Source organism: Podarcis liolepis (assembly GCF_965112155.1).
Source record: "Podarcis liolepis genome assembly, chromosome: 16".
Taxonomy (NCBI): domain Eukaryota; kingdom Metazoa; phylum Chordata; class Lepidosauria; order Squamata; family Lacertidae; genus Podarcis; species Podarcis liolepis.
Genome location: NC_139567.1, coordinates 13587373 through 13600341, shown reverse-complemented (window position 1 = coordinate 13600341; position 12969 = coordinate 13587373). Strand labels below are relative to the sequence as shown.

General features: G+C 44.1%; 1 protein-coding gene across 1 annotated transcript; it reads left to right on the top strand.

Annotated features, from left to right (window-relative positions):
• Positions 1–760: 760 nt before the first annotated feature.
• LOC310695798 (carboxypeptidase inhibitor SmCI-like) lies at positions 761–9279 on the top strand. Its single transcript, XM_083480765.1, has 5 exons — positions 761–1024; positions 2913–3092; positions 4891–5070; positions 6368–6547; positions 9128–9279. Exons 1-5 carry the CDS (start codon positions 934–936, stop codon positions 9136–9138), a joined length of 642 nt encoding a protein of 213 aa, XP_083336891.1. The 5' UTR covers positions 761–933; the 3' UTR covers positions 9139–9279.
• The last annotated feature ends 3690 nt before the right edge of the window (positions 9280–12969 follow it).

Sequence of the window (12969 nt, the reverse complement as noted above, 5' to 3'; positions counted from 1 at the left end):
TGCCAGTCCTGGCTTCCCCCAAAGCCAGGAATTATTGGGGAGATGCTGGCATCAGAACAGCTTACAGTGGTACCTCGGGTTAAGTACTTAATTCGTTCCGGAGGTCCGTACTTAACCTGAAACTGTTCTTAACCTGAAGCACCACTTTAGCTAATGGGGCCTCCCGCTGCTGCTACGCTGCTGGAGCACGATTTCTGTTTTCAGCCTGAAGCAAAGTTCTTAACCTGAGGTACTATTTCTGGGTTAGCAGAGTATGTAAGCTGAAGCGTATGTAAGCTGAAGCGTATGTAACCTGAGGTACCACTGTACTTCCAGACATCTTCAGGTGGCCATCCAGAGATTAAATAACAATCTTTTCCAGCCAAGTCAAGACTGTTCTTTTTCTCTGGCTGAATTAAAAATGGAATAAATGGTTCCAAATCTATCCCCCCGCCATGAGGTATGTGTGTATAACATATTGCATGAACTTCATGTTTGCATTGACATTGAGAGTCTGTGGACCAACCTTCACCAATCTGAGCTGGCAGGGGCTGGTGGGAGTTTAGTTCAATACATCTGCAGGGCACCAAGTTGGCGAACACTACTGTCGACCATAAGCACTCTTATGATCTGTTATCAGGCCTTGCTACATGCAGTTGAAAGAAAAGAGAAAACCGGAAGAAGGCCATAAACTTTGCATGACCAAGATCAGGTTTGTATCAACATCATATCACGGAACTGAAACATTTGAGAGTTCCAATGTGTCCCTATTTGATGTGGAAGAATATTTTAATGAGAACAGGAAATTACATTGGAATCATTAGAGTAGATCCAGAGTGTCCCTAGAGATTGGTAATTCATTTTTTCATGCCCAATTGATGGGCTCCATTTCTTTGAAGAACATGATATAACATCCCTTCCCCTGGCACGGGACATTCTTATCGAAGAGTCGCCATGCAGTGTGGTCCTTTCATCCTCCTGTCTCTCATTGTGGGCCCTTTCGCACCCTGGCCTGAGCTACTGGGCACCTCTGTGTTGGATACAGGTATGAGCTCTCTCTTTTTACAACTTCTAAATCTTTTGTGTATCATGGTTTTACCTCCCCCTATCTCTCTCCAGTTTTTTACCCCGCCTCTCTACTTAGGGTTGCCCCCCTCCTTAAGGTCCAAGGGACGTGGAACTTGATTTTTCCCAAGCAACAAATGTGCCCACTTATATTGATCTTTCTATAACAGTTGGAGGCCCAAGCAACAACCTGAATTTGCCCAGTGAGCAATTACGTGCGTTTGATCAAATCTGGATCTTCAAAGGAGCTCCATGGCTTGGTGGCTTAAATCTGTGGTGGCTCAAGATGAAGACATGTGGGGTTGTAACCAACGACGGTTCACTCAGAGTAGATCCATTCAAATAGATGACTCTATAAGTTAAACAAGACAATTAATTCCAATGCATTTTTGGATAGTTGAATTTCATGACATGGAATCCTCAGAAATATGCTGGCATTCTAGCACTCTGCCCAAGACGATAGTAGACCAGTGATACTCTGGTTGTTCTGTGAGTCACTATTTAACCTTTATACTATGTTCCCAGGGAAGCAAAATTATGGGAATGCTCAGATTTGGAGTAAACCTACCCTTGAATAGTCTGATCTCTCTCTTCAGCAATCTTTGCCAACTAAGCTCAAATCAGCCATGGTTCAGGGTGTGGACATTTGAACTTTGTTCATGGTTAGTGTTGACTTCTGGCATCCTCAGGAATATCGTGCTGTGTCACTGCATCAGCCAAGATACCTTGCAGGTGGTACTCACCAGAGCGGCAGAGAGCAGCATGATGTTTGGCCCATATTGGTTTTGGTACAATGACTCCTAAGAGGCACAATGTGGATCTCTTTGGGAAACTCTCAGATTTGGAATCAACTTATCCTTGGATCTGCTGCTCCCTTCAGTTATCTGTCTCAGCCTGTTCAAAGGACTGAATCAGAGCTTTTATGGAATTCTGCTCTTCTCAATACAGGATTTGTGGTTTTATTTTGTTTTTGGTTTTTGGTCACTGGGTAGACAACTTGGCTTCTTCCAGAAGTCTTGGATTTCAGTTTCCCAGCTGACACACAATGCTAAACTATTGAGAAGAGGAAAGTAACTCTCAGCTGGAACTGGACATAACCCTATCCTCATTCAGCCAGATGCTGAATAACCAAATTATAGCACTGGAAGAGAAGCTTTTTGTTTTTGTGGGGTGGTGATGGTGGTCATCTAGCCCAAAGTTGAAGCAACCTCATACTTTCCATTTGAAGTAACTTTCAGTAGCTCCAGACTATCTATTCTTGTTAAACTTTCTCCTCAGAACAAACTATATCCCTTTATAATCCTGGTCCCTCTATTCTCCTTGGTGACTCTCCAGTTTGTCAATCTCATTCTTAATATTTGGCTTTCAGAAGTGGACACAGCCCTAACATTCTTCACTTAGCCAAATGCTGAACCACTGAATTATAGCACTGGAAGAGAATTTGGGATTTGTTGAGTCTAAAGTCGTGGCAAGCTCATAGTTTCCATCTGAGTTGGAATGTTCCTATAGGTTTGTAGGATTTCAGGGTGATGGTCTGTCAAACCTTTCTCTCACCATGTATCTCAGTGGTCTGAGTTAGCTCTGTAGCCCCAAGCTCCAAGCCCCAAGAGATTTCCACTCAAATTTACTATGGTGGTAATTATGCCAAATCCATTTAAAGGGCTACGGAGAAATCACAACAGCACCGAAGTTTCAACTGGGCTGCTGGTCTGTTACCATAACTATTAGATCCCCATTCAGAAGTTCCTCATTGTATACTTAGGAGGGCTATCTTCAGGACTCACATGGTTAATGTCGTTGCTTTCTGTGTTTCAGACTTTGATATAATGTTTATATGAGACTTGCCTTTGTTTTCTTTTACCCACCAGATACTCTACCTGATATATGCAAACTCCCTGTAAGTATAGGAAGCTGCAAAGGTAGTATTCCACGTTTTTTCTTCAATATTGAAACCATGAAGTGTGAGCAGTTTATTTTTGGTGGATGTGAACCGAATGGAAATAACTTTTTGAAGTATGCTTCTTGCTATCAGGAATGTGGACGCTTTGGTAAGAACAAATAACTTGCTCTTTTAGGGCAGGAGCTGTGAACATTTTGGGGCAAATGGGCACATTTCAAAATTTGAGAAACTCTGATGGGTGCATGTCCCCTTTTCTTGAAAACATGAAAGGCCTCCAAGTACAATATTATTATCTCTCTCTCCAAACCCCTCCATACAAACCCAGAAAGGCAACATCCTTTCCCCTTAAACATAACTGAAGAGAAATCATTGTTTGAAATGATTTTTGGTACATTTTACATATTGAAAATTTTATTTGAGACCACTGAACAAGTCTTATGGTCAAAAAGCCTTTGGCTTACCTTGGTTTTCTTTAGGTATGTTGGCACAATGACAAACGGAATGTCTGAGAAGATAAAAATCAATTAAAATAAAATAATGTGTGTTGTTGTTGTCTAGTCATTTAGTCGTGTCCGACTCTTCGTGACCTCATTGACCAGAGCAAGCCAGGCACTCCTGTCATCCACTGCCTCCCACAGTTTGGTCAAACTCATTTTAGTAGCTTTGAGAACACTGTCCAACCATTTTGTCCTCTGTTGTCCCCTTCTCCTTGCGCCCTCAATCTTGCATTGCTTTCTTGCATTTCCTTTTCATTGGGATGGTTTTCACTGCTGCCTCCTGTAATGTGTACCATTACACAATTCAAATAACAGCCAAACTGAATGTCTGTATGCAGTTGCTTTTTGACTGACTAGTCTTCTCCAGTAGAAGATAAACCATACACAATACAGCAACACCAACTAGCATATCGCTGCAAATAATATAATTGATTTTATGATGTGCTGCAACAAAAGTATCTTTCCAGTTTTTCAAACTGAGAAATATAAAGCAGTGAGCTGTCAGTCTTCGGGAAATCCTTTCCCTCCCCTAGTGGCAGTAAATAAGTAGGTAAAAAGAAAGGAGCTTCTGACCAGTTAGTTTTTTTAGTAATCACAGCAAGAGACAAAGTTATCCCTATTTCTGTCTGTCACATTCCAAGCCCGTCTAGTCTTAGGTAAAGGGGGGGGGGCAGGAATGCTTTCCAATGACACTGAATCTGTCAACTGTCTCTCTCTCGGTGTTTCCTCTTCCAGCTGTTCCTCACCCAGTATTTCCCAGCTTTCCCCCTCTGATCTATGCCCTTCTGCAAACAACTGTTCTAAAGCTATACTACCCTCCCGCCCTTCAGGAGAAGGGGGGGGGGCGGCCCCCACCATTCCTCCTCAGTCCAGCCCCTGACATGAGCCTACTCTTAGGCAGCCATGGCCAGACTCCAGAAGGGATTCTTCCTTCCGTTAGAAAATATCTCAAAGGGCTGGTGCAAAATCCAGTTACCCCTTGTCTCCATGGCTCTTTATAGCAACTCCAGGGCATGGGCAGATAGCAGCAGAGTAGCAGTTGCATGAACTGCAATGCCCGTGCAGAGTTCCAAAGGGAAAGAACTGCGGCCACCTTTAGAGGTATAAGACATTTCCAGATCCCGTATTTCACTATGTAATCAAGAAGGAAAAGTTCCCTTTCCTTTTCTCCATCATGTTGGATTGGCTTATGCACTGGCCTCTGATAACATGTTTCATGGCATCCCGTAGGGATGAGATTTTAATGTTCAGGACAGTGGTAATTTGAACATATCCCTAATTTCAATTAGGCTTTGGTTTGTTAGTGTGATCACTGGACCCCACTGCAGAAGGTCCTTCATTGCCTACTTAGATAATTTCAGGAGCTGGAGTCACACTTCCATTGTTTTTGCACTTCTGACTTTGAAATTACGTACACATGAGACTTGTCTTTGTTCTTTGATCCACTAGCTGGAATACCCCGCATATGCAAAATCGCCAAAAGCCATGGAAGTTGCAGAGGAAATTATCCACGCTATTTCTTCAACATCAAAACCCTAGAGTGTGAGAAATTCATTTACAGTGGCTGTGGAGGCACTGAAAATAATTTTGTATCTCTAATAGATTGCACTCACGTGTGTGAATCTTACGGTAAGAGGAACCTTTTTTAAAAAAACACACTTTAGGGTGTGATGGAGTATGGAGCCCTTTGTGCTGATTCCCATTGGATCCCTGGTTACCTATTTGTTTGTTTGATACATGGCTCTCCCCTCCCCATTTTATCCTCACAACAACCCTGTGAGGTAGGATAGGCTTGAGAGACAGTGACTGCCCAAGGCCATACCCAGTGAGCTTCATGGCCAAGTGGGGATTCAAACCCTGGTTTCCCAGGTCACATACAAAACACGAACCATAACACCTCACTGGCTGCCATAGTCTTACCCAATGTGTCGCCTCACCTGCTGTATTAAGCTATACTTCAGTTTTATACTAGAGTAGGTGGAAGTAGGGACGCGGGTGGCGCTGTGGGTTAAACCACAGAGCCTAGGACTTGCCGATCAGAAGGTTGGCGGTTCGAATCCCTGCGATGGGGTGAGCTCCCGTTGCTTGGTCCCTGCTCCTGCCAACTTAGCAGCTCGAAAGCACCTCAAAGTGCAAGTAGATAAATAGGTACCGCTCCAGCGGAAAGGTAAACACCGTTTCCGTGCGCTGCTCTGGTTCGCCAGAAGCAGCTTAGTCATGCTGGCCACATGTATGCTGGCTTCCTCTGCCAATAAAGTGAGATGAGCACCGTAACCCCAGAGTCGGTCATGACTGGACCTAATGGTCAGGGGTCCCTTTACCTTTACCTAGGTGGAAGTGGAAAACTGCTGAAAGAACCAGCGCAGGAACAGGGCAGGAGGTATGGAATGTCTGCCTTGGAATGTAGGCTTCAGGGTTATGGTTTCACAAGCATTTCTCTCCCCAAGCATTTTTTCGTGCAGCAAACCTTTCGTGCAGCAAACCTTAATGCAGTTTCACTAAATTTACTGTGGTGCTAAAATATGTTCAATTCATTTTAAGAACTCTGGAATAAACCACAACAACCACATCCATACAGCCACAAGCCTACCCTCACACAATTCTGGAAGCTGCAGTTTACCCCTCACAGATACCCAATTCTTAGCACCACTAACAAATTGCAGTTCCAAGGATTCTTTGGGGAAACCTATGAGGTTCAAATGTGCATGAAATGTGTCCTAAGTTTATGGTGTGCCTGTGACCCTAGTCTCAGTTGGACTTTAGGTCTGTCAGTATGACTACTGGATTCTTGTCTATAGGTTTCTTCATTGCATAATTAAAATTTTCAGGTGTCAGAATCATAGCCTCAGCTGTCATCATATTCTCTGTTTCAGACTTTCAGATTATATATAACAAACCCTGCCTTTCTTCTCCTTTTACCCACCAGTTACTTTACCTTCAAGATGCAGACTCACTAAAGTCGTTGGAAAGTGCAAGGAATCCAATGTACGGTATTTCTTCAATATGTCCACCAAGAAATGTGAACGGTTTATCCACCGTGGCTGTGGAGGCAATGGCAATAGATTTGAGACTCAACAGGAATGCGAATTTGTGTGTCAATATTTTGGTAAGATCGAATACTTTCTTACTTTAGGACAGGGGTCTCCTCCAGGAAACACGAAACCCACCCAGGAAACATTCCTGCCCTCCCCAAAAAGCAAACCTACCCCCACAAATCCAGTCAGGCAAGAAACAAGTGAACCAACCAACTAACCAACCAACCCAGGCTATATCTTTCTCTGCAAAAACAAAGCAGCCCAACACATTTGCTTCCACAAAATCCCTATAATCTCATTAAGTCGCAAAATTAAAACACCCACAGCAGCTCAGCTGGACCTGGTGGAAACCATGTGGTTTCCCTGGGTTCTCACCACCCTCCCCAATTCTCTAAATTTCTGCAGCAATCTGCAATTAAAAAAATAAATCATGAAAATTAATCAGCATTTTAGTGCAAGTTTCTCCTAAAACCCCATTTTCACGTACACATTTTTTGCAAGCAGTTCCTCCAAATACAGTGCATTTTAGTATGTTGTATTCGTTTTTATACACATCTCCCTATAATGCAAGCAATTTTGTAAACATCGTTGAGTTGGAGAACTACGTTGCAAAATTCAGATAACCGCAAATTTTGTACCATGGTTGCATTTGGGTTTTCATATTATTTCAGAAAATGGACATTTGATAGATTTGGCTTCAGTGCTAACTGAATTGAATCATCTCCCCCACCCTCTTCCTTTCATATCCTATGAATGGCTCACATGGGGTTAAGTCCAATGCTAGTCTTACTCAGAGTTAATAGAAATCATACCATAGCTGTCAACGTTTCCCTTTTTTTAAGGGAAATTCCCTTATTCCAAATAGGATTCCTCACAAGAAAAGGGAAAAGTTGACAGCTATGGATCATACCCCCCCCAACTGCTTGCAGGTGTGTGTGTGTTTGTGTGTGTGTGTGTGGCTGTGTTGGGTCTAGGTGTGCTTGCAGGTTTATAGCTGGTGGTAGTCATGGTGGTGTGGCAGGCCAAGGCAGCCTGGGGCTTTGGGTTGGGAATCCCAGCTTTGGGTTGGGAAATGTTGGATGGCATGTAGAGATTAACAGATGTGGCCAAGGTCCAGTATTTTAAATAAATCTACTCTGAGTAAAAGTTAGTTGGAGAGAACCTATTATGTCCAAGTGCATTGGGGGGGGGGGGGAAGCTGGATAGGTGAAAGATTAAAACAAATTCCTGAAAAATTCCAAAACAATTAGGAGAGGGAGGGTTTCCAAGGGAGGTGCCCTGGGTGCCTGTGTAAATTAGTACGTTAGTGATGCCAGGAATAGAGTGGTGCTATTACTTCTCTAAAGGGACGCGGGTGGCGCTGTGGGTAAAACCTCAGCGCCTAGGACTTGCCGATTGCATGGTCGGCGGTTCGAATCCCCACGGCGGGGTGCGCTCCCGTTGCTCAGTCCCAGCGCCTGCCAACCTAGCAGTTCGAAAGCACCCCTGGGTGCAAGTAGATAAATAGGGACCGCTTACCAGCGGGAAGGTAAACGGCGTTCCGTGTGCTGCGCTGGCTCGCCAGATGCAGCTTGTCACGCTGGCCACGTGACCTGGAAGTATCTGCGGACAGCGCTGGCCCCCGGCCTATAGAGTGAGATGAGCGCACAACCCTAGAGCCTGTCAAGACTGGCCCGTACGGGCAGGGGTACCTTTACCTTTATTACTTCTCTTGATCTGGACATTATACTTCTGTTGATGCAACCTTGGGTGTGCTATTGGATGAAACAGATTGTCTTGATTCTTCTCCCTACCCCTCAGGGCAGGGTTGTACTTCAGAAGCCGCTATGGAAAGAGGGACCACCACTGGGATCTCGATAGCAGCAGCTCACAATGCTGTTTCTCTCTCTCTCTCTCTCACACACACACATACACCCGCGCTCCCCCTTTAATTGTAAAATGTAAAATTGTAAAATTTAATTGTAAAATGACTAACCTATAGGAACCCAAGGGGAGGTGTTAGAGTTGTTAAGAAGTCAGGATGGAGTTAGAGAAGAGAGAGGGAGGATAAGTCTGTGGGTTGGGCTAGTCTGATGTGAGAGAGTGAGAGAATCTGTTAAGAGGAGTCAGTCAAACAGTTGAGATAATCAGTCAGAAGGTATTAGGAAAGTATAGGCCGGTAAAGAAACTAAGGTTAAGAAGCTGACAAGAAAATTATCTGAGAAACCATAAACTTGTTAATGCTTATAAAATAAACTTTTTTATTTGGTTTAATGTTAACAACTGTCTGCACTCAGTGTGTACCCAAGAGAAACGGGTTGGTGGCAGTGGGGAAGCGAGCACAGTGGTGGCACAGGGATCAATAGGCCGTCAAACATATGGGGACCCTGTGTGATCGCCACAAAAGTGACCCACCCACTCACCCGCGCTCCCTCTTTGGGCAAGATGGCCGTTTAGAAGCACCTGTGGCAAAAGTGCAAGGAGTTCAAGTTACATTTGTACCATATGATGGTGACTTGTCTGCCGCTCTTTGTGCACTGTGCTTTCTTTCCCTTTGTTCTTCTTACTGCCCCCTTGATGCGAGCTGCCCTGGGCTCCCTGACAGAGGAAGGGTGGAATATAAGGAATGTGTTGTTAGATCCATAAGAAAGGAATATCTCTTTCTTCCACAGTGATCATCTAATCTGCTGCAAGAGCCAGTAATATTTCGAGAACTTCAAAGATGCTACCAGTTCATTCCGGGAAGAAGAAAACCCCCCAGGCAGCTTAATTCCAGATATCCTGCCATTTCCAGATGTCCTATTCACCTTAGCTGGAGGCTCCTGAATGTTCTGAATAAAGACAATGGGGCTTCAGCATCCTCTGTATCCTAATTCCTGAGTATCAGGCTATGTCTACATTGATTCATTCTCTGTTTAAATCCTTAATATCTTCTTCCCAAATGCATGGTTCTCTGCCAATGCAGGTAACAGGTTTATTAAGCACTGCCTCTTGTTCTCCATTCAACAGTATTTTTACAAGTCATTTAGTTATATATTGATATTTCAAAGGCATTAACAGCAGTGCTTTATATACATATACAGTGGTACCTCAGGTTAAGTACTTAATTTGTTCTGGAGGTCCGTGCTTAACCTGAAACTGTTCTTAACCTGAAGCACCACTTTAGCTAATGGGGACTCTTGCTGCTGCCGCGCCGCTGGAGCACAATTTCCGTTCTCATCCTGAAGCAAAGTTCTGAACCCGAGGTACTATTTCTGGGTTAGCAGAGTCTGTAACCTGAAGCATCTGTAACCTGAAGCATCTGTAACCTGAAGCGTATGTAACCTGAGGTACCACTGTATAGAAAAATGGTGCTGGTACTCACCATGAAGTTGTGACAGTAAGTGCCACACTTTTAAAAATCAAAACAAAACATGCCAGAACTGCGTGCCCTTGAGTACCCCCAGAAAAAAAGCACAGATTAGCAGTTCACCCTTCATATGGAAGATCCAGGGTGGAAATACAGAGGCAACAAAATCAAACTCACAATAAGAACTAGCACAGGGGGAAATGGAATAAAATATGATACAGTGACATCCACAATGAAATCCCAGGACCGTAGTTGCGTGGCGATTCCCGCCCCTTCCCACAGAATGGAATAAATAAAGACACAGGACACCGAATTTAGGTTAATGGGCGAAAAATGGCCACAACTTTATTGATTACAGGTAAGAGCTTTATTTGCTTTAGGCATTGGCCCTATCAGACTAACCGGTATAACCGGGAAGGGTTAAACACCAACAGGGGGAGCCCCCAAGATGCACATCCCTAGGCGCTCCCCGAGGGGTTACCGCTCAGGAGCGCGCTTTAGGCCCTAGCCTCCATAGGTTTCGGACGAGGCGACGCCCCCCGGAGCCCTTTAACGAACTACCCTTCAGCATTTGGGGGAAGTGATGGCGTTCCTCCCCCCATCTCATTTGCATAATAATACCCCTGCCAATGCCTAACGGCCAAAACCAAGGTGTTGTGATGTTTTGCTACGAGATAGGCGAAAAAACCAAGTGGCTTCCAAAATATAGCCAATTAGCCAAATGGAAAAACTCCTGCCAGGCCCCTTGCGGCGACCAGCTGAAGCCCATAGCAAAGTCCAGATGAGAACCTAAAGGGCGGGCGGGAGGGAAACCGCCGCTGCTGAAAGGAAAAGAAAGGGGCGAGTATGGGCTGCTCCGACCTTAAATGTCCCTTACAAGTCCCGCCCCCACAGCCAGCTAATTGGCTGGCACGGTGAATAATGAATACTAATGATCCCGGGATTCCGTTGGTCCCGCGGGGCTGCAGCCAGCCCCGCGAGGGTGTGAATGGGGCATGAGCCCGCAACCCCCCCCGGATGTCGGGAGTGGCACTGTGCTGCAACAGCTAAAAGAAATTCAGGGCTGTCTTAAGCATATCCAGCGCCGTGGTGCAAAGATCCCTCTGGCGCTGCCCCCCCCCCCCGTTCCCCAGAGTTGTCAACCTTTCCCCAAGCCTCTGTGGGGATCGCTCTCCTCCCGTGGGGGCTTGGGAAGGAAGCTGCACACCTGCCAGCCATATGGTTGATGGGGCGCAGCTGGCAGGTGTGCAGGAGGGGAAGGGGAGGCCGCCGGCAAAGCTGCGCAGCTCCCCCACTCATATTGGTGTTTCACAAGATTGACATGTTGCAGGACCGTAGCCAGACCTTAGCAGAGCATACGCAGAGTTCCAGAAAGCAATCAGTTGCAAGCAGGATGGACGAAGCAGGAACAAAACGCTGCTACCAGTAACTTGGTTACTTAGAGGTGTTTATTATTTACAGCAGACTCTACAAGTTACTATATACATGAACAGATACGGATCTTAACTAGCTCTCTCTTAATAAACTCCAAACTACTCTCAGACTCCACACTGACCAACACACACTGCAGTCAGTTAGGTCATAAGTCATCATGCCTGTGTGAGACCTCAACCAATGGCAAAGCTGTATCCAGGGTCCCATATCTCCACACAGATTACTCCTCTCTGTTCAGTCATCCTTGGCTGTCGGCCAACTCTTAATTGACTCTGTGTGAAGCTGCACAGAATGGCACGTAGTCAAAAATCCCAACAACTTGCTGGGGCCCCCCTGAAAGGCCGGCGCCCTGGCGCAACGCACCAGTAAGCCCAATGGGAAAGACGGCTCTGAAGAAATGAATCCACAAAATTTATGTATAGCAAAGCAATATACAGTATGCACAACATGTGACTAGCTATACACTTACTTTTGTAAGAGAAACTCTCTTACGTCCAGTTGTTTCATGTTTCTAGATTCATTAAAGAAACGCAGAATAACCTCTACCTTCTGTTGTGGCTCATAAGCTCCCCCGATTTACTGCTGTTGATATATAGATGGTCCAGCTATTGAGGAGGCAAGCACAGAAAGCAAGAGCACAAGAGCAGTAGCAGTAGCAGAGCTGCAACCCTCCAGCAACCATAATTTCCAGGTGGCTGAAGCTGTGTCAAAATTCAAAGCTGCATGAACTTTCCCTTTTTGCTTCCAGTCCTCACATGGTAAATGGGGTAGGACACTTTCCTCGAAACTTTTATATATATATAATTTTTAAAATTTGATTTTAAAAAGTATAAACATACAACAACAAAAAATTCAAAATCCAAATATTAAGATTACTCTGAATCTCCTGACTTTCCCCCATCCCTTCCATGGGTCGTAATGATAATATTTACAACTGCCTATCAATACTTACCCAACTTTTTATCCTTCTATATTATCCATACTTTCTATTATTTTACAAGTGTGGTTAAAATTCCTGCTAATGTTTTAACCTGTTTACAATAGTCTCGTAGATAATTTATAAGCTTTTTCCATTCTTTAAGAAAGTTCTTGTCTTCTTGATTTCTGAGCTTCCCAGTTAGTTTCCCATTTCAGCATAGTCCATCAACTTGGTTTGCCATTCCTCTCCCGTCGGGGTTGTCTCTTTCTTCCATCTCTGGGCTAATAATATCTGTGCGGCTGTTGTTGCATATATAAACAATCTTTTCTGGTCCTTTGGTATCTTGGTACCTATAATTCCTAATAAAAAAGCTTCTTCTTTTTTAAACAAAAGTTATTTTAAACTTTTATTCCCTTTCATGATATATCATCTCCCAGAAATTTTTAGTTACTTTACATGTCCACCACATATGACAAAAGGTACATTCTTTTTCTTTGCATTTCCACCAAGTATTTGTACTTGTTCTATACATTTTTGCTAAATTAACAGGAGTCAAATACCACCGGTACATCATTTTCATGTAATTTTCTTTCAGTGAACAACATGCTGTGAATTTTAAATCTGTTTTCTATAGCCTCTCCCAGTCTGCCATTTGTTTATTATGTCCCAAATCTTTTGCCCAATGTATCATCACTGATTTGACCTGTTTGTCTTTGGCATGCCATTCCAGGAGCAAATTATACATTTTCTACAATAATTTTATACTATTTTCTAAAACATCTTTTGGAAATCTTGGTAACTCATAACTAAAA